We start from the raw sequence: 22949 nt of genomic DNA on the forward strand, positions 1-22949 counted from the left end.
AAAAAGACTACAAGTCGGTTTACCTTGGCAGTTGAAATGTCAAGCCCTATTTGAGAAGGAAAATGCTTATTTATGTAACGGTTTACTTTTTAATATTAGTTCCTGTCAATTTTGAAAGCAAGTAGGATCGAAACAGGGTGAGAAAAGACTACAAGTCGGCTTTCCTTGGCAGTTGATATGTCAAGCCCTATTTGAGAAGGAAAATTCTTATTTATTTAACGGTTTACAATTTGATATTGGTTGCTTTCAATTTTGAAAGCAAGTGGGATCGAACTAGGGTGAGAAAAGACTACAAGTCGGCTTTCCTTGGCAGTTGATATGTCAAGCCCTATTTGAAAACGAAAATTCTTATTTATGTAACGGTTTACTTTTTAATATTAGTTCCAGTCAATTTTGAAAGCAAGTAGGATCGAAAAAGGGTGTGAAAAGACTACAAGTCGGCTTTCCTTGGCAGTTGATATGTCAAGCCCTATTTGAGAAGGAAAATTCTTATTTATGTAACGGTTTACTATTTGATATTGGTTGCTTTCAATTTTGAAAGCAAGTGGGATCGAACTAGGGTGAGAAAAGACTACAAGTCGGCTTTCCTTGGCAGTTGATATGTCAAGCCCTATTTGAAAACGAAAATTCTTATTTATGTAACGGTTTACTTTTTAATATTAGTTCCTGTCAATTTTGAAAGCAAGTAGGATCGAAACAGGGTGGGAAAAGACTACAAGTCGGCTTTCCTTGGCAGAAAAATATCAAGCCCGATTTGAGAAGGAAAATGCTTATTTATGTAACGGTTTACTATTTAATATTGGTTGCTTTCAATTCTGAAAGAAAGTGGGATCAAATCACGGTGAAAAAAGAATACAAGTCGGCTTATCTTGGCAGTTGATATGTCAAGCCTTATTTGAGAAGTAGAATGCTTATTATGTAACGGTTTACTATTTAATATTGGTTGCTTTCAATTTTGACGTGGGATCAAACCACGGTGTAAAAAGAATACAAGTCGGCTTATTTTGGCAGTTGATATGTCAAGCCCTATTTGAGAAGGAAAATTCTTATTTATGTAACGGTTTACTATTTGATATTGGTTGCTTTCAATTTTAAAAACAAGTGGCATTGAGCAAGGGTGAAAAAAGACTACAAGTTGGGTTACCTTGGCAATTGATATGTCAAGCCCTATTTGAAAAATGTTTATTTATGTAACGGGTTAAGGCTACTATCTAATATTGGTTGCTTTGAAATTTTAAAGCAAGTGGAATCGAGCCAGGGTGAAAAAAGACTACAAGTCGGATTACCTTGGCAGTTGATATGTCAATCCCTATTTGAGAAGGAAAAAGCTTATATATGTAACTGTTTACTTTTTAATATTAGTTCCTGTCAATTTTGAAAGCAAGTAGGATCGAAACAGGGTGAGAAAAGACTACCAGTCGGCTTTCCTTGGCAGTTGATATGTCAAGCCCTCTTTGAGAAGGAAAATTCTTATTTATGTAACGTTTTACATTTTTATATTGGTTGCTTTCAATTTTGAAAGCAAGTCGTATCGAACAAGGGTGAAAAAAGACTACCAGTCGGCTTTCCTTGGCAGTTGATATGGCAAGCCCTATTTGAAAAGGAAAATTCTTATTTATTTAACGGATTACTTTTTAATATTAGTTGCAGTCAATTTTGAAAGCAAGAAGGATCGAAAAAGGGTGAGAAAAGACTACAAGTCGGCTTTCCTTGGCAGTTGATATGTCAAGCCCTATTTGAGAAGGAAAATTCTTATTTATGTAACGGTTTACTATTTGATATTGGTTGCTTTCAATTTTAAAAACAAGTGGCATTGAGCAAGGGTGAAAAAAGACTACAAGTCGGCTTTCCTTGGCAGTTGATATGTCAAGCCCTATTTGAAAAGGAAAATTCTTATTTATGTAACGGTTTACTTTTTAATATTAGTTCCTGTCAATTTTGAAAGCAAGAAGGATCGAAACAGGGTGGGAAAAGACTACAAGTCGGCTTTCCTTGGCAGTAAAAATATCAAGCCCGATTTGAGAAGTAAAATGCTTATTTATGTAACGGTTTACTATTTAATATTGGTCGCTTTCAATTTTGAAAGCAAGTGGCATTCAACAATGGTTAAAAAAACTACAAGTCGGGTTACCTTGGCAATTGATATAAAGACGTATTTGAGAGGGAAAATGCTTATTTATGTAACGGGTTACTATTTAGTATTGGTTGCTTTTAATTTTGAAAGCAAGTGGAATCGAACCAGGGTGGAAATAAAACTACAAGTAGGCTTATCTTAGCAGTTGATATTTCAAGCCCTATTTGAGAATGAAAGTGCTTATTTATGTAACGGTTTACTATTTAATATTGGTTGCTTTCAATTTTGAAAGCAAGTAGGATCAAACCAGAGAGAAATTTTGGTTTAATATTGGTCGCTTTCAATTTTGAAAGCAAGTGGGATTCAACAAGGGTTAAAAAAGACTACAAGTCGGGTTACCTTGGCAGTTGATATGTCAAGCCGTATTTGAGAATGAAAGTGCTTATTTATGTGACGATTTACTATTTAATATTGGTTGCTTTCAATTTTGAAAGCAAGTAGGATCGAACCAGAGAGAAAAAACGCTACAAGTCGGTTTACCTTGGCAGTTGATATGTCAAGCCCTATTTGAGAAGTAAAGTGCTTATTTATGTGACGGTTTACTATCTAATATTGGTTGCTTTCAATTCTGAAAGCAAGTACGATCGAACCAGGGTGAAAAAAAACTACTAGTCAGCATTCCTTGTCAGTAGTTATGTCAAGCCCTATTTGAGAAGGAAAATACTTATTTGTGTTACAGTTTACTTTTTAATATTGGTTCCTATCAGTTTTGAAAGCAAGACGGATCGAACCAGGGTAAAAAAAGACTACAACTTGGCTTACCTTGGCAGTTGATATGTCAAGCCCTATTTCAGAAGGAAAATGCTTATTTATGTAACGGGTTACTATTTAATATTGGTTTCTTCCAATTTTGAAAGCAAGTGGGATCGAACCAAGGTGAAAAAAGACTACAAGTCGGCTTACCTTGGCAGTTGATATGTCAAGCCCTATTAGAGAAGGCAAATACTTCTTTTTTAAACCGTTTACGGTAACGGTTTACTATTTAATATTGGTTGCTTTCAATTTTGAAAGCAAGTGGGATCGAACCAGGGAGACAAAACGATACAAGTCAGTTTACCTTTGCGAGTGAAATTTCAAGCCCTGTTTGAGAAGGAAAATACTTATTTATGTAACGGTTCACTATTTAACATTGGTCACTTTCACTTTTGAAAGCAAGTAGGATTCAACAAGGGTTAAAAAAGACTACAAGTCGGATTACCTTGGCAGTTGATATGCCAAGCCCTATTTGAGAAGGAGATTGCTTATTTATGTGACCGTTTACTGTTTAATATTGGTTGCTTTCAATTTTGAAAGCAAGTGGGATCGAACCAGGGAGAAAAAACGCTACAAGTCGGTTTACCTTGGTAGTTGAAATGCCAAGTTCTATTTGAGAAGGAAAATGCTTATTTATGTAACGGTTTGATACTTAATATTGGTCGCTTTCAATTTTGAAAGCAAGTGGCATTCAACAATGGTTAAAAAAAACTACAAGTCGGGTTACCTTGGCAATTGATATCAAGCCGTATTTGAGAGGGAAAATGCTTATTTATGTAACGGGTTACTATTTAGTATTAGTTGCTTTTAATTTTGAAAGCAAGTGGAATCGAACCAGGGTAGAAAAAGACTACAAGTAGGCTTACCTTAGCAGTTGATATTTCAAGCCCTATTTGAGAAGGAAAATGCTTATTTATGTAACGGTTTACTATTTAATATTGGTCGCTTTCAATTTTGAAATCAAGTGGGATTCAACAAGGGTTAAAAAAGACTACAAGTCGGGTTACCTTGGCAGTTGATATGCCAAGCCCTATTTGAGAAGGAGAGTGCTTATTTATGTGACGGTTTACTGTTTAATATTTTGAAAGCAAGTAGGATCGAACCAGGGAGAAGAAACGCTACAAGTCGGTTTACCTTGGCAGTTGATATGTCAAGCCCTATTTGAGAAGTAAAGTGTTTATTTATGTGACGGTTTACTATTTAATATTGGTTGCTTTCAATTCTGAAACCAAGTACGATCGAACCAGGGTGAAAAAAAACTATTAGTCGACTTTCCTTGTCAGTAGTTATGTCAAGCCCTATTTCAGAAAGAAAATGCTTATTTATGTAACAGTTTACTTTTTAATATTAGTTCCTATCAGTTTTGAAAGCAAGACGGATCGAACCAGGGTGAAAAAAGACTACAAGTCGGCTAACCTTGGCAGTTGATATGTCAAGCCCTATTTCAGAAGGAAAATGCTTATTTATGTAACAGGTTACTATTTAATATTGGTTTCTTCCAATTTTGAAAGCAAGTGGGATCGAACCGGGGTGAAAAAAGACTACAAGTTGGCATACCTTGGCAGTTGATATGTCAAGCCCTATTTCAGAAGGAAAATACTTCTTTTTAACCGTTTACGGTAACTTTACTATTTAATATTGGTTGCTTTCAATTTTGAAAGCAAGTGGGATCGAACCAGGGAGAAAAAACGCTACAAGTCAGTTTACCTTTGCGGTTCAAATGTGAAGCCCTGTTTGAGAAGGGAAATACTTATTTATGTAACGGTTCACTATTTAACATTGGTCACTTTCACTTTTGAAAGCGACTAGGATTCAACAAGGGTTTAAAAAGACTACAAGTTGGATGACCTTGGCAGTTGATATGTCAAGCCCTATTTAAGAAGGAGATTGCTTATTTATGTGACGGTTTACTGTTTAATATTGGTTGCTTTCAATTTTGAAAGCAAGTGGGATCGAACCAGGGAGAAAAAATGCTACAAGTCGCTTTACCTTGGTAGTTGAAATTCCAAGTTCTATTTGAGAAGGAAAATTCTTATTTATGTAACGGATTGATACTTAATATTGGTAGCTTTCAATTTTGAAAGCAAGTGGCATTCAACAATGTTTAAAAAAGACTACAAGTCGGGTTACCTTGGCAATGGATGTCAAGCCCTATTTGAGAAGGAAAATGCATATTTTTTTAACGATTTACTATTCAATATTGGTTTCTTTCAATTTTGAAAGCAAGTGGAGTTGAACCAGGGAGATAAAATGCTACAAGTCGGTTTACCTTGGCAGTTGAAATGTCAAGCCCTATTTGAGAAGAAAATGCTTATTTATGTAACCGTTTACTATTTAATATTGGTTGTTTTCAATTTTGACAAGGGATCAAACCACGGTGAAAAAAGAATACAAGTCGGCTTATCTTGGCAGTTGATATGTCAAGCCTTATTTGAGAAGTAGAATGCTTATTATGTAACGGTTTACTATTTAATATTGGTTGCTTTCAATTTTAAGAGCAAGTGGGATTCAACAAGGGTTAAAAAAGACTACAAGTCGGGTTACCTTGGCAATTGATGTCAAGCCCTATTTGAGAAGGAAAATGCTTATTTGTGTAACGGTTTACTATTTAATATTGGTTGCTTTCAATTTTGAAAGCAAGTGGACAGCAGGGTTGTGCAAGCAAGTAATCTACAGAGACTCCAGGAGAGTCATAAAAACAGTAGAAAAGGCCTTGAGAAGCATGAAGAGGTGGCAGAGCAAACCAATACCCCCTCCCCTAACCTGCTTACATTCCCGATTACATTCCATACGCAGAGCAAACTTAATTCAAATAGATGATGGATTGTATGCTTTGAAACCACAAAATTACGACAAAAACAAAAGCCACTCTAGAAATTTTTTCCGTAATGAGAAGAGGTCTAATAGGGACAAGCAGACTTGGAACTAATTTAGTAAATATAAACAACTTTCTATATAAAATCAATTTCAAGAAGAAAATCTAAATATTACCTTTTAATGTTGCTTTCTTGAGGACTTTCATGGCGTAGAGGGTACCCGCATCTTTACCAATTATTTTCCTGACTAAAAAGACCTGGAAAAGAATAAGCTATTAAACCAAAAACCCTAAATTTTAACTTCTCAACGTTTGATAGTTCTAATTGCACTTCAGCAAAAATAATATTTCGGCTTAATAGCAAAAAATGGATTAAAGTAGTTCTAAACTTAACGTTGCTTTAACGCCAATTTTAAAAATGAGATATTAAACCAATGAAGTTTCAGCATTAAATCGTCCAACTAACAGCATCCCAGCATTACCTAAGCAGCCATGTACCTCCCACGTACTAATCTGTTTTTCTTTTTTTTTTGTTAACTCGTATGAACGGGGTGGTCAGAGAAACTTAGGAGGCTGCTACTTCGATTGGAGTTGGAAATTCTGTTAACTTTTTTAAGGGTTGAAAGTTCTTAGAGGGCAACCAGCACCCCTACCATGCCTGCAAGGGCAGCAGAAATTTTTTTGAACGTAGGGTAAGGGTGTTAGGGCTCCAAGAAATGGGCAAAAATCCGTTTGTTTTTGAGAAGTTCAAAACATGCAGCCGTAAGTCTTTACGGAAATTTGTATCTTCATATAAAAAACTTAAATATACTTGCCCTCCTACATTTTCATGAATTGTTACTTGATAAATTGTCACCCCCCACACACACAAAAAAAACGGGGGCGAAAAGGAGCCAATGAAAAAGTTCTGATCAGCTTAAAACTTGTACCAATGGGCCATTACACAAGAAAAAAGAAAAGCTTTTTTTTCACACGTGTTTTCGAAAGGCTTGAAACTTACACCTGTAATTTACCGGGCTAAGAGGAACATAATATTGAAAATACTTTACTTTGGGTGTACGATCACCTCCAAAAACTTGGGCCAACAAGAACCAAAAGTGCTTTTTTCGATTGACTTGAAAGTTCGGAGGATTGTAGCCTATGAAAAATGGGCCGCACATTTTAGTTAGGAGTGGGAGGGCTTTAAGAGACCCAGAAAGTGGTTGCAAAATATGCATTCATTAATCAGTTTGAAACTTACGGTAGAAAGTCTGATGGCCAAGGGCGGACTTAATTGAAAAAATTGCGTTTGAAGAAAATAAGACTCAAAAAGGTGAAAAAATCTTCTTTTTTTAACAGAATTGAAAACCACATATAGGTTTTTCTCAATTGACTTTAAGCTCCCTTGTGTAAAGGTTCAAGAGAAATTCCATTGAGACAAAAAATTTAGAACACAACTCAGGCTGTATTGATTCATAACACTTTTTTTCTTTCTTTTTTTTGACAGTTAAACGCACAGCTCTTTCTTCCAAATGGCCCTGACATGCATTTACCGTTAAAAATTAAGACCAAAGGAAACACAAAAAAAAACATTCTAATAAAACTGTGAACTGAGGTACGCCCATATTCAATGATGGCGACAGGATGGCTTCAGCACAATAGAAGACTGAAAATTATGTTTATTAAAAAAAAAAAAAAAAAAAAAAAAAAAACTTCAGTTAATTTTCAGATTGAATAAAAATCCACCTTCCCATTCTCGCAACAGAAAACCAAAAATGTTGCCCAAAATTTGAAGTACAAACTAAAATTTTATTTATTAAGAAGAAAAACTGAAAAAAAAATTACTATTATTCCAACAAAAGGCAATAATAAAACCAAGTCAACTAAAAACGAACAGAAATCTATTTAAAAAAAGGTTTTCAAAAATTAAATTTTTAAAAGAAAATTAAAAAGCAATTTTAAGAACCTAAAACCAGCATTAATAAAGCCATAAAATAATCCTTCCTTAAAACCATGTGAATGAAAACATGAAACCCAAAACGGTCAGAAATTACAACGAACAATCACATTAAACGCAAGCGTCCCTCTAACGCTAGTCCCTCTAAGACCTCTAAACGTAAGATCATCTTTTGGGGTTTACAAAAAAAAAAAAATACAATGTCTTTATTGCATTGTCTTTTATGTAACAAAGAAAAGTAAAATTTACTGAGAGTTCTAAAAATTAATATCATTAAATTTTAAAATATCAATCTAGTTTCGTTAAATTTGTTTCTATACTTTCTTACTAGTAATAATAATAGTAATTATTATTATATTCCTGACCCCCTATACAACACCACAAATGGATTGCAAGAAAAGAACAACAGAAATCGCACTTTCTAGTAGAGAACACAGATTAAATCAAAGGCAGCGCAATAGCGCTGGCTCAGAAAAGAACGATATTGGCACAATGTATTATTTTTGGTTTCTGTAGACCAGGGCACTTCGTATCTAAGGATTTGTCGTAGAAACTTCGAAAACGGCTCATTCGATTGGAAATTGGAAGGTCTTGTGCCTATTGAATAGTCAAAAGTGACTGGAGGGCAACAAACCTCCTCCCACGCTCACAATTTCCTCAAACACACCCAATCAAACTTTTGAGACAGCCATTTTGTTCAACGTAGTTGAAAGGTCCAGAAATTATGTCTTTGAGGATGGCACTCCACCCACAGCCCTCAGGGCAAGGGTTGTAAGTTATACCCTGGGGGCATATAATGTTTTTATTGAAAGTGTTGTCGTAGAAACTTCAAACAGGGATCATTCAGATTGGAAATTGAAAGGGCTAGTGCCCTTTTTAATATTCGAAAGGTATTGGAGGGCAACTAAGCCCCTCTGACGCCCACCATTTCCGCGAACACATCCAATCAAAATTTTAAGACAGCCATTTTGTTCAACGTAGTTGAAAGGTCTAGAAATTATGTCTTTGAGCATAAAAAAACACCCAAAGCCCCCAGGGCAAAGGTTGTAAGTTATACCCTGGGGGCATATAAGGCTTTTATAGAAAGTCTTGTCATAGAAACTTCAAAAATGGCTCACTTAATTGGGAATTGCGAGGGCTAGTGTCCTTATTAATAGTCAAAAGCGATTGGAGGGCGAATGCCCCCCCCCACACACCCATCATTTCCCCAAACACTTCCAATCAAACTGCCCATCAAACAGTTCGTGGTAACGATCTGTAAGTAAGGAGCGACCTGGCTCAATGGTAACCGAAACTCTAGAAAACGGTTTTTGATACCATTAGATATATAAATAAAATCGGATTTCAATGGTGATTTGAAATATATAATTTTCATCAAGTTTAATTCAACCTATCAAAAGCTACGCGCCTGAGAAAATTTGGCTGATTTTCAAAAAAAGGGGGAAAGACCCCCTAAAAGTCATGGAACCTTAATGAAATTCACATCATCATATTAAGCGTATTAGATAATCCTGCTTTTGAGTTTCAAAGCCCCTAAATGAAAAAATTTTTATTTTTCAATTTTTTGCCAGAAGAAAGCACCCTGTCGCGTTTTTTTTTATTCTGGTAGTTTTTTATTTTTACCAGGGTGGTTGATTTAGAACCAGGGTGACGATAAAATAGGGGACGGGCGCATTGGAATGGAAAATAAAATTTCTATTTTCAATTTTAATTTACCAAAAAAAATGGAGGGCAACTAGGCCCCCTCCCACGCTCAATTTTTTCCCAAAGTCACCCGATCAAAATTTCGAGATAGCCATTTTGTTCAGCATGGTCGAAAATTTGATAAAAATGTCTTTTAGGATGACTTGATCCCCCAAAGTCCCCAGGGGGAGGGCTGAAAGTTATGAAATTTACTAACTTTTAAATTATAGTTTTGGTTTTTGGGAATTATACAGTCTTTTTCTGAGGAGTTTTTTTCTGGTAGGTGGGGGAAGGAGAGGGTCGGGGGCTATATGGAAGGATCTTTCCATGAAGGAAGTTTTCATGGGGGAAGGGAAATTGCCATGAAGGGGGCGCCGGACTTGCCAGCATTATTTATTGGTTATTGGGAAGTATACAACCATTTTCAGGAAGGATTTTTTCTGGAGGGGGGGGCTAGAGGAGGGATTACTCTGGAGAATATTTCCGTGGAGGAAGTTTCTTTGGGGTAAGGGACATTTCTAGGAAGGGGGCGCCGGATTTCCAAGCATTATTTAAGAAACGATCAGAAGTTAAATAAAAAAAAACAATTTTTTTCAACTGAAATGTAAGAATAAATAATAGAAAATAAAACGAAGAGAAATTATACAGTATGTGAGGGAATTCTACCCCAAGTCAATACCTCACTCTTTACGCGACAGTTTTTTTTTTTAGTGCTTTCAAAATAGCAATCTATTCGAAATAAACGGCCATTGTGATTCAATGGTTTGTGAATCAAAATTTTTTTTAACTTTTAACGTAAAAAGCGTGGTATTGACTAAGGGGAGAACCCCTTCATATAAGTAATAACATATACGTAATAAAAAAAAACAATAAAAAACAAGCGATACGGGTGAATAGTAATTGAAACTTTTAAAAACGGAATTTTGATGTCAATAAATGTATCAAAAGAATGGGTTTATAATGCTGATCCTAAATATATAAAATTTATTAAGTTTAGTATTACTTATCAAAGGCTACGAGCCTGAGAAAATTTACTCGATTTTTTAAAGAGGAAACATCCTTGTAGGGGAAACATCCCCTACAAGTGAAAGAATTTTAATGAAAATCACACCGTCAGATTCAGCGTATCAGAAAACCCTATTACATAGGTTTCAAGCTCATATCTGCAAAAATCTGCAACTTTGTATTTTTTGCCAGAAGAAAAATATACGAATATAGAAGTTAGTTACGTAAGTTAATTTGTAAAGACATCCATTTAGCAAAAGAAAACTAAAATTTTTATTCAAATAAAAGCTTCATTAACTAAAAAACGATCAGAAATTAAATAAAAAAACAATTTTTTTAACTGAAAGTAAGGAGCAACATTAAAACTTAAAACGAACAGAAATTATTCCGTATATGAAAGGGGCTGTCCCCTCCTCAACGCCTCGCTCTTTACGCTAAAGTGTTTTATTGTTTTAAAAAATAGAGTTGTGAGAAAGTCAAACTTTTTATTGTTTTAAAAAATAAAGTTGTGAGACAGAGTCAAACTTTAGCGTAAAGAGCGAGGCGTTGAGGAGGGGACAGCCCCTCTCATATACGGAATAATTTCTGTTCGTTTTAAGTTAGAATGTCGCTCCTTACTTTCAGTTTAAAAAACTTGTTTTTTTTATTTAATTATGTTTAAAAACTAAATGTTGCTTTGAAATTAAATCAAAAGACACTTTGTTTATTCTAATTGCAAATTAGATACCTCAGAAATATAACAAAAACGACTGAGGGTATTAAGTTCAAATTTTCGGGGTTACTTCTATTACTACTTCTGCTCTTAAAATTTTACTAAATCAAAAGAGTGTAGTTGTTTCCAGGCTGTGAAAGAGCATAGATATAATTTTTTGGAAATGGCATTAACTTTTATTTATCAGTTCAACTAAAGGATATATATGACTAAATTAAACACTACTATTTGTGTCATGATTTTCAAAAGAGTTTATGTTGTTAAATATTACTGAAAAAGTTTCCCCAGCATATAAACAGCAGGCTAAACTATAAATTCTTAAAGGGAAACCGGAAAGATTCGAACTATTATTTTCTTTTTCCCTGAAAAAGACTATGTCAATATAAAACGAACAGAAATTAATTTCAAAAACTTTTTCCAAAAAACAAGTTCTTCAAAAAAAGTAAAGAATCCATTAAACCAAAAATTAAAAAAAATAGAATCAAATAATTTACCAAGCATACAACTACCGCAAATCAGTATCAACAAATAAATGAAACCCAAAATGAACAGAAATTAAAATAAATAACAGAGTCAAACTCAAAACGATCAGATATTAATATGAGTAGGGTTCGAAACCCTTATGCTTTCTAAAAGTCAAAATATAATTTCAGTCTCCGTTTAGTCTCCAGAGTGATAGCATCTTTTTGGATTTATTGAACTTTAAAACCAGCTGTGAAATTGTATTAATTCAGTGCCTTGAGCTTTAATATATTCAGTGACCTTGAGGATTACAGAAGTTTCACAATACTCGGCTACGGATTATAATCTAAAGTAAACTTAATGATATGGATTGTTTGGATTTAATAATACGGTAGTAACAACAGGTACGACATTTCCGTGTCTTCAACAATTTTTTTTTAGTTCGAATTCTAAAAAGAGGAAAAAGAAGGGAAAAAAATTATTTGGCTAATAAAATAATTTAATAGCCAAATTTCATTAGTTTTTCGCTAATTCAATGACAGCCTGTGCAGAAGAAAGCAGGAAGAAACACAAGAGCCGTATCGGTACAGGCTGGATATTTGATCCTTAAACTGCTGGGGAATGGCGATTTGGGTACCGGCACTTCCCACAGGTTTTGTTAGCTGTACCTCGCCAGCATTCATTCTGTGTAGTCGCAAAATTATGCCAAGCGGATTAAACGGTTGTGCCGTCATCGTCCCTGTGTGATAATAGACTGGCCAAGTGCAAATCTAGTGTCCGCTGTGATAGATTGAATTATTTGGCGTTTCAAATTAAGATAATTGGATACGACTTGTGGACGGTGTTCTGGGTGTCAGAGTACGGTGGTTAATTGTCAGCAGGTCTCCATGGTCCATCGGGCCGTCGACCAATAAGGTGATAGCCAATGCCATCTGTGGGGCTGCCCAGTGATTGTACTTCACAAAGGAGGTGACAAGAATGAGTTTTCAAACTATAGACCAATATCAATTTTACCTTTATTTTCTAAGATTTTTGAAAAAGTTATTTATTCCCAAGTTTATTCTTATTTATATTCTTTTGGATTTGTTAGTGATAAGTCAATTCGGTTTCAGAAAGCGTCACTCAACGTTGCACGCAATACATGATCTTTTAGATAATTTGAATAATGGATTTGAAAGAAATTTAGTTCCTTTAACGGTATTTATTGATTTGAAGAAAGCATTCGATACAGTTAATTTTTATATACTTTTGAAGCGGTTAAAAAGTCTAGGAATTAAAAATAGTGCTCTAAGTTGGTTTGAATCTTATCTTTTCGGCCGGTCTATAAGTATTGTGCACAAAGATATTATCAGTGAATTGATGCCTGTTACTTGTGGTGTGCCGCAGGGTTCCGTTCTGGGACCTCTCTTGTTCCTAGTTTACGTAGATACATTGCGGTATTATATAAGTGATGGTGTTGTTAGTTCATTTGCTGATGATACAGCTATAACTGTTTTTGCAAAGTCTGTTCAAGAAGCTGTTGAAACAGCTAACCATGCACTTCAGTGTTTCCGCGTATTTGTGAGTGTAAGTTGCCTCGTTGTTGATACAAAGAAAACCAGTTACATGATTTTTAGCAGAACTGGGACTCTTTCCCCACTGGATTCGGTAGTTGTATATGCCTCTGAGGTTATTCAACAAGTATATGACCTCCGTTACTTGGGTTTTCATATCGACTGCAATCTCAGCTGGAAAAAACACAGTGAGATAGTATCAGCTAAAACTGCCAGAGGACTCGGGATACTGAGAAAACTGAAGCATACCTTTCCTCTGTCAACCCTCAAGCTCATTTACAGCGGTATTGTAGACCCTTATATTGGGTACGGATGCTCGGTATGGGCCAGTAATTTCATCGGCAACTATAAAAGGATACAAATTGTTCAGAATAAAGCAATCAGAGTACTCGGAGAGATGTGCTATTGTGAAAGCACTGCCCAATCTTACAAAAAAATTGGCATTCTGAATGTTGGGCAGCAGCGTGATTATCAGTTATCAGCACAGTTTATAGAATTATCCAGTAAGTTTATCGCAGATCATTTCTGGTCTTCATTCTCGGTGCGAACAAAAAGCTCCTCCCACTTATTTCTGCATTAGCGGGTTAGTCTGTTTCCGTCAATCAATGAGAAATGGTTACAAAGTGCATTATTCGTAATAGCGGGTTTCCACTTATTTCCGATTATTTCTATTATAACTGTAAGTTTCGCGTCCAAGAGGGTTACAAATTGCATTATTCGTAATAGCGGGTTTCCACTTATTTCCGATTATTTCTATTATAACTGTAAGTTTCGCGTCCAAGAGAAATCTGACTTGTCTACCCGTGAAAAGATCTGATGCCGCTTATGTTTATATCTGCAAAAGCGTTCTCTGGAGCACTCGCACCTCGGTCCGGGTTTTTATAATGGGTGAGATAGGGAATGATCATACTGCTAATTCTATAAACTGTGGTTATCAGTGTTTGTCTATCAGTGTCTGAATATGTTATCTCCTGAGTACTTTTGGAATGTATTTTCACGCAATTCTCTCTACCATGAATATTCTACATGAAATGTTGACCATTTGGTCAGTGAGATCCGACATTCAACAAGGTTAAGTTTTGCTTTACGGAACATAGGTGTTTCGGTATGGAATGGTCTCCCGGATAGTATTAGAGCGGCCGATAACTTAGTTTCATTTAAGAAAAAGCTAAAGAATTTTTTTGTTGAAAAAGGAGGATATTTTTTGGAGATGGGGGGAGGAAGAGGGAAGGGGGGAGGAAGAGAGGAAGATGGAAGGGGAGGATGGTTAGAGTGTTACAATGTAAATTGTTTTCTTGACTTTTTTTTTGAAAAAATAAGAATTTATAATAATTATTAGTGTTTCTATTTATTTTTGATTAAAGGGCGGTTAGAAGATACAGCCACCAACAGGATTTTTTTTTTAATCTTAATGTGGTTTTTTAGTTATTTCTGATTTTTGCTGAATTTTTTTTTTTTGATAAAGTAAAAATGTCTATGTCTCTACTTTACTGAAAAAAAAAATGTTTAATGTTTTCACTTTTATAACTTTAAGAAATCAAAAATTAATTAGGATTTTAAGGAATAAATATCAGCATATGTATATTAAACTAACACTGCACATTCATTTGAAATTTTTTTCAGTAAAGTGTATGCTTGTTGCTTGGTAGATTATTTGGTTCTATATTTTTTTCATTTTTGGTTTAATGGAGTTCTTTACTTTTTTTTGAAAAACTTGTTCTGTGGAAAAAGTTTTCTTAATTAATATCTAAAATAAAGTATGAGAACCTCTCGCACACTTTTTTTAAGTGTGTAAACACCCACAAAAAAACAAAACAGGATGATCAGAAAAACTTGAATATATTTTAGCAAAAGCCTACTAAGAGTATCGACCGCGGTTTAAAACTATCTTAGCGTAGCTGACTTTGCTTATCTTTGACACCACTAAGAAGCTGAATATGCAAGGCTGATATACTTGTACAAGCATGGATTGCTAGCCACCATATCCGTGAAACAAAACGAATAGAAAAAAGGCTAGAATTCAAATTTATATATGAAACATATGATACAGAATTATATATGAAAACCAAATATTCACACTTCTCTATATTCAATGAAAGACCGATGCACAGAGACATCTGAGAAATCAGTTTAATAGAGGACGCTAATCTGATTCTAAGTACGGCTTATAACTGAAAGATCACCGGCATAGGAAATATACGATGCGTCAGAAGAAAAAAAAGGACACGTAGGCTCAATTTTCCTGAGCAAATTGTGCATACAAGCATTGAACATAAAAAGTGGTAACATTCCACCCTCACGAATACCAGATCTGACAGGGATATTCTCTGAAAACCCCGAGCTTTACTTTAACTTAAGACACAAATTTCTATCCCAAAATGGAATACTTAAACTACTGAGAGGTTAATGCCAAAAACAGTCAACGTGTGCCATACTTGGGCATGGCAAATACTATCAAATGCTTTGGATAAGTCCAACGTGTAAAATCCCACGAGACTGTGGATCACACAGCAACGAAATCAGGACATGGTGGGCTTGTTGATATCAAACACGAGATTCAAAACTGAATTGATTAGAACCTTTTTCAGTGCACTGTGTTATCGACGGAAGTAAAACCTATTCAAAATTTTGAAAAGGTTCCATCTCAAACAGTTCGAGGTAACGAACTATAAGTAAGGAGCGACTCGGCTCAATAGTAACCGTAACTCTAAAAAGCGGAATTTTTATACCAATAAATATATCGAAAGAACTGGTTTTTTATCTAATTTCAAATACATAAGTTTCATTAAGCTTAGTCTTACTCATCAAAGGTTACGAGCCTGAAAATTTTTTCCTGATATTTGAAAAAAGGGGGAAACAGCTCCTAAAAGTTAACTGATCTCAATGAAAATCACACCGTCAGATTCAACGTACTAGAGAACCCTACTGTGTAGGTTTCAAGCTCCTATCTTCAAAAATGTGAATTTGTATTTTTTGCCAGAAGAAAAATCACGGATGCGTGTTTATTTGTTTGTTGTTTTTTTTTCAGGGGTGATCATACCGACCCAGTGGTCCTAAAATATCGGGAGAGGGCTCATTCAAACGAAAATTAAAAATTATAGTGCCCTTTTGAAGTGACCAAAAAATTGGAGGGTAACTAGGCCCCCTCCCCGCTCCTTTTTCCCAAAAATCGTCCGATCAAAATTTTGAGGTAGTCATTTTATTCATCATAGTTGAAAGGTCCAATAACGATGTATTTGGTTATAACATGACCCCCCCAGCCCCAGGGGAAAGGTCTATAAGTTATAAAATTTGCCCATTGTTTGCGCATAGTATTTGCTATTGGGATGTAGGCATACATTTTCGGGTGCGGGGGACAAATTTTCTCCTGTTTTTTTTTTCCACGGGAAAATCTATGGGGAGGGAAGTTCCCAGGAAGTGAACTTGTCAGAGGAAATTATACATTGGTGAAATTTGCCAGAATTCTTATAGAAAATTCTTTTTATGCCTTGCTTTCTCTTTTCCGTCTCAATTTTACGCGCGGAGTGGTTAAGAGTAATTGTCCGGGGTAAATTTTCACCGGGATTGAATTGTCCAGAGGATTTTTCCATGGGGAGGGGGTTTCTTCGTGGAGGTGGGGCCAGATTTCCTGGCATTATTTAAAAAAGGTCAGAAATTACATTAAAAAAACAAGTTTTTTCAACTGAAAGTAATGAGCCACGTTAAAACTTAAAACGAACAGAGATTATTACGTATATAAAGGGGGCTGCCCCCTCTTCAACACCTCGCTCTTTACGCTAAAGTTTGAATTTTGCCCCAATTCCTTAATAATGACTCCTGAAACACAAGGGCCGTTTAATTAGAACAATAAGACGTCTTTTTTAAAGTACTAAAAAACTTTAGCGTAAAGAGCGAGGTGTTGAGGAGGGGGCATCCCCCTTTTTATACGCAGTAATTTCTGTTCGCTTTTAAGTTTTAATGTTGCTCCTTACTTTCAATTGAAAAAACTTGTTCTCATTTAAGAACTGTAATAGGGTGATCAGATCTGCACTCAAGAGGGGTTTTCCCGAGCTTAGGAATAGACGCAAGAGTCCCACATAGAAATGAATTTGGTAGGTAAAGAAGAAGAAAAAGGCTTTTGGAAAAGAAGCTGCAAGTGAGATACAAGAAACGCACAGTAAGCACAAAGGTGAAAAACACTAACACCATCTAATTCAATCGACTTGGACTTCAGCCTATCTAGACCATTTTTAACAGGACTGTAGGACACGATAAAAACATAACCCTGCATTATATGCCGAGGCAAGAGTTTAGAAACAAGGCTATAAAAATGAGAATGAACTGCAGAGTTTATAGAACTAAAAATTGCACGTTAGTGCTTATGCCCGGAAGAAAACACATTTTGGAAATTCCGATCCTCTATAACTGACACTTCAGAGGTAACGTTTGAACTCGATTTAAGTTTTACGCTTAATTTCAAACACTTGGCCTCGAAAAGGCCAGCCCCAAACTACCCATATTCGAAGCAGTAGTTTTGCTCGATTTTTCACTGATTTCAGTCCATTATTTAGTAAAATATTGATCAATTTAAAATGCTGCCGGACAAACTAAACAGATTGTTTAAAAGATAAACAATATTCATTTTCAAAACTTTAATGAGGCATCAATGATGGGCATCATCATTGATACGGGAAATTGACAGATTATTGACAGAATGAGTCAGTGTCACGGTTTCTTAACCCTTTCATCTATGAATTCTTAATTTTTATCATCTTTAAATATATGTATGAGTATTATTGACAAGGTGAAACCATTAAGAGTAAAATATTTAGTAAGATATTGTAAGTATTATTTAGTAAAATATTGATCAATTTAAAATGCTGCCGGACAAACTAAACAGATTGTTTAAAAGATAAACAATATTCATTTTCAAAACTTTAATGAGGCATCAATGATGGGCATCATCATTGATGCCCATCATTGATATTGACAGATTATTGACAGAGTCAGTGTCATGGTTTCTTAACCCTTTCATCTATGAATTCTTAATTTTTATCATCTTTAAATATATGTATGAGTATTATTGACAAGGTGAAACCATTAAGAGTAAAATATTTAGTAAGATATTGTAAGTATTATTTAGTAAAATATTGATCAATTTAAAATGTTGCCGGACAAACTAAACAGATTGTTTCAAAAATTAAAAATATTCATTTTAAAAACTTTAATGAGTCATCAATGATTGATGAAAACTTTAATGGGCATCATCATTGAATGAAATAAATAAAACGAAAAGTTTGACACAAAGAAATAGGCTTTAAAATAGTAAAATTAAATTGATCGCCACAGATGCATTTATTCTAATAATTTTTTGTGTTTACTTTTTAACATTTTAACTTATAGCGTTTTAACTTTATTGTTTAACATTTTACTTTTAACATTTTGATCTTGATCATTATCATGATTTTCTTTCTTTTTTTGATGTTGATGTTTTGACAAATAAAGTCACACGGATCAAAATACATATTGTTTGTATGAAACCGGCAAATGATTGCTCAAGCCTTTTAAAGGGTGGTAGATGGTAGGTGGTAGGGGGGTCCATTGATTCGTTACGACCACCCTGAAAAAAAAAATTAACTCGGCTCTGTGATCATTCTTTGCGGACAAAACGTAATATTTCGCATTTTTGTAGATAGGGTTTGAAGCTTCTGCAATAGGGCTTTCTAGCATGCTGAATTCCATGGTGTAACTTTAATCGTGACCCCCCCCCCCCGTGGGGTGTTATTTAAAAACCTTGTTGCTCTTATTGCACTTATTTAAAACCTTGACCGGGACTACTCTTATTTGTTGAAAATTCTGGGTTTTTTTTAAGTTTGAATTAATCAGGTCTGAATTAATATTAAATGTCTTTGTTCTTGGTCCTATTAAAGTTTTAATATGGCTCTTTACTTTTTTTAGAGATTTTTTTTCTTTAAAACATTTCTTTAATTAATCCAAACCATAAGTCTTCTCATTATTTTGCATCATCATCATTAACAGAATTAAAACGATGAAGCAAGCAACTTTCCACGAAAAATACTCCCGTGAGGGAGGTAATTCTTCTCGATTTACCGGTATTACTCGAAAAACGATCAGAAGTTAAATAAAAAAAAAGTTTTTTCAACTGAATAGATATGCATATATATATATATATATATATATATATATATATATATATATATATATATATATATATATATATATATATATATATATATATATATATATATATATATATTTTTATATATATATATATATATATATATTTTTTTATATATATATATATATATATATATATATATATATATATATATATATATATATATATATATATATATATATATATATATATATATATAGTATATATATATGTATATATATATATATATATATATATATATATATATATATATATATATATATATATATATATATATATATATATATATATATATATATATATATATATATATATATATATATATATATATATATATATATATATATATATACATTTTTTGCAACCATTGCGGGAAATCTGAGAACTACTACTACTACTAACAACTGCCGCACCAAGCCACCTAAGGTCTAAACAGCTGCGCACGCTCCTCTTCCATCCCAATCTATTCAAAGCTTCCTTCTTTATACTCTCCCAAGAAGTTCCAATTTCCTTAAAATTCTCTCTTACGACCTCTTCCACTCCATTCGGGGACAGCCTGCTTTTCGTTTGGTTGCTCGAAAAGGACAGTTTCTGGCAATCTGTTACAAACAGAATATTACAAACAGAAAAAGCAGCAAGCAGACAACTTCAAGTATCTCTGTAGTTAATTATTTTACACTTCATTCTATTCACCACGGAAATTAAAGTCCTAGGAATTGTTTCATGGAGACTCCTCATGAATTTACAAGGCTTTACGCAAATATTCTGTTTCTAAGCTTTATGCATGACTCCCCTCTTGCCAGCAGTTTAGAGACATCATTTTGTAAAACTCTTCCAACCGGTTTTTAAACTTTTAACATGAAGTGTTTGTCAAAATCAAAGTCAACATGGTTGAATTGACTTAGTGAAGAGCAATGCGTCATCCATGTATAATTTATTTTCCCCTAGAAACTTTGCATATAATAAATGGAATATATATATGATATAGCTCATTCACCTATACTATATATATATATATATTTATGATATATATATATATATATCAATATATATATCAAATATAAAAAAATTCTCAAAAACTAACGAAACAGGTGATATAGTGGTAAACATTCAAATTAAGGGCGTCAATTTGGCCGTCCTCTGAAAACCTAGAATCTAAATAAAATTCAATTTTCGGTTAAGAATATAACATAGATGAATAAATAAATAAATAACGAGTATATACAATAGTATTTGGACAATACTAGAACCTTTTCCACGGTCAAAAGGTACCAAGGGCAACCAAACCTCCAATGACACTTTATCCCCTCCCCCTCTCCATGTGAATGGCTCAAAATTTAGAGGCCATCATTTCACCTAAAAGGGTTGAAAGGTCCAAAAAATGTGCCTCCAACAAAAACATAATTCACACAGTCCTAGCGGCAAGGGCTTCTTATTATGCAAATGGTCCTTTCTTCACGAATATATCAACAGGCTAAGCCAAAGCTATAGACTCGATGCAAAACAAAACATAATTACAACGAGCGCAGTTCTGAATTGGGGCGAAAAAAGCGTAGGCCTTACTCAGTAACGAGCCGAGAGTCATGTCTTGGTGTAAAGAAAAAACAAAGCTCAAGCAGTTAGTCCTACCACACTTAAAACTTTTTAGCGGAAAGTTAGGCAAATACCATTTCTTTGATTCGAAAACATAAAAAGATTTTTCATGTTTTGGCGCAGCGGGTTTGATCTCAGCTTGGTAATTTGGAGCCCAGAGTTATAATTCAACTGCAGCAACACACTGTAGAGCCGACACAAAAACCTTAGTAGTGAAGAAGTATCGTTAATCCGATACATACATACGTATGCAAAGATTCTCAGTCTATTATATTGAAAGCACAAAAAAGCCTGTGCCCCCCCCCCTCCAAAAAAAACCCTCCCCCAAAAACAAAGAAGAAAAGAAGACCTCCCCCCTCTCAAAAAAGACCCTCCCCTTTCAAATTAGGTGAAAGGTGGGCATGGCTAACAGTGGATTATAATCAGCTTGGCTAAAAGTATAGGTGGGTATGTCTAAAAGTACAGTTTTTAACATTATTATTATTATTTTTTATTTGTTGCCCATAATAGACACAGACACAGCAGAGTAAAAAAGAAAAATAAGAAAATTACAAAGATAAACATATTCAATAGACAATATAAAACAAAAATAAGCATATTCAAATGCTGTGGAATCTCCCAGCATTTCCAGATCGGTGAATTATATCAGTAGAAATGAAACACTCAATATATTTTCCTTGGTAACTTGGTTAACTCATATAATATAATTCTTAAGTTTTCGGGAACAAACCTTTTTGATAATGCCCAACTCCGAAACAAATCTTTGTTATCAAATAAACTCGTTTTGACAGAAAAAAGATCTTTCTCAGCAAATTTCCACAGTATTTTATTTTTAAAATAACCCTCTGCTTGCAGTATACCTGCGCCTGGGAAAATAATCCCCCAACCCCCCAGATTCCTCCTTGCCCTCCCCCAATCCCAAGATCGACAAACAGTAACCTAACACAAATTATTATCCTGTTCGGATATCAGCATCATATTCAGGTTGAATTACCTTGCCAAAAGATCCCTGTCCTAAAACTCTGAGCAACTCAAAGTGAGATGACTCTGCTCGTTCATGTCCATCCGCAGTAACATCTTCAAGATTATATTCATGCTCTCCGTCAATATTTTCCTGCCATGCAAAAGAAAATAATTAAAATTAAGTATGACATATGTAGCTAAAATTATGAAACAGACTAAAATAATCATAATAATTTATATGAACCCTCAATACATACAAAAATGCACTTAGAGAAGCACATAGTAAAAACACTTATCATCACAAACACTGAAAAATACACTAACAATGACGCACAAACGATTAATACACCCCAACGGAAAATCTACGACTGACTCAGATTGCTGTCTGAATCTGCATCCTAAAACATCCATCTTTTCACATATCTCAACAACTCCATAACATTTGGAGATGTAACTGTTACGAGACCAAATAGGAACACACAGAAAATACTTACAAAATTTGAAAAAGACATCGAATTTGCTGACGTCCTGACGTGGTAAAAAACTTCCATAATGGCACCAGAAAAAATACACGGGGAGCAAAAAACGAGTTACAAAGCCGACCAAGTATTTTTTGTCAAATTAACCTTTAACTCTAGAAAAACGTCCATAGACTTTCTCAACATCTCTCTCAACACATTTATTGTTAGTGACCTTGCTGCTCAAATCGAGGTTCTGAATGCGAGTCCACGGTACTTCAAGGACGCAGTTTCAAAAATTGAATCAGGGCCAACCTGAATTTTTGAATAGGGAGGGTGATGACAAGCAAAAACGAGAAATTCAGTTTTAGCAGACTACGCCATCTAGCGTTATCCAACTAAACACAGTTAAGCGTTTCAATGAAATTAGCAATTGAAATTGCTTTATTTATTTGTTTGTTTTTTTTCTATTTTTCTTAACACTGAACCGAGAAGAAAGCCCACTTTTGCAAAAAGGGCACGATAGTTACCTTTCTACACATTCTTAACCCACCTGTGTTGTACACACTAGCTATATTATGATTCAGAAAAAGCAAAAACTCAACAACAACAAATCTTCCATACCTTTAGTTCGCATATGCTGCGATTTGCAGAAAAGGGCAATTCGGACAGCGCATTAATTTTGTAGAAAAGCACATAAAAAA

General features: G+C 34.5%; 1 protein-coding gene across 1 annotated transcript in view; it reads right to left on the minus strand.

Moving 5' to 3' along the window:
* S6kII (Ribosomal protein S6 kinase II) overlaps positions 1-22949 on the minus strand; it is a 245358-nt gene that overhangs the window by 170698 nt on the left and 51711 nt on the right. The window contains exons 4-5 of the mRNA XM_089105528.1: positions 21819-21938; positions 5879-5960 (exon numbers count right to left, since the gene is read on the minus strand). Coding sequence (XP_088961654.1) covers positions 5879-5960; positions 21819-21938 — 202 coding nt within the window. The remainder of the gene's footprint in view (positions 1-5878; positions 5961-21818; positions 21939-22949) is intronic.

The sequence above is a fragment of the Artemia sp. Qi Xiang Cuo genome, chromosome 2 (genome assembly GCF_049724085.1).
Source record: "Artemia sp. Qi Xiang Cuo chromosome 2, ASM4972408v1, whole genome shotgun sequence".
NCBI classification, from domain to species: domain Eukaryota; kingdom Metazoa; phylum Arthropoda; class Branchiopoda; order Anostraca; family Artemiidae; genus Artemia; species Artemia sp. Qi Xiang Cuo.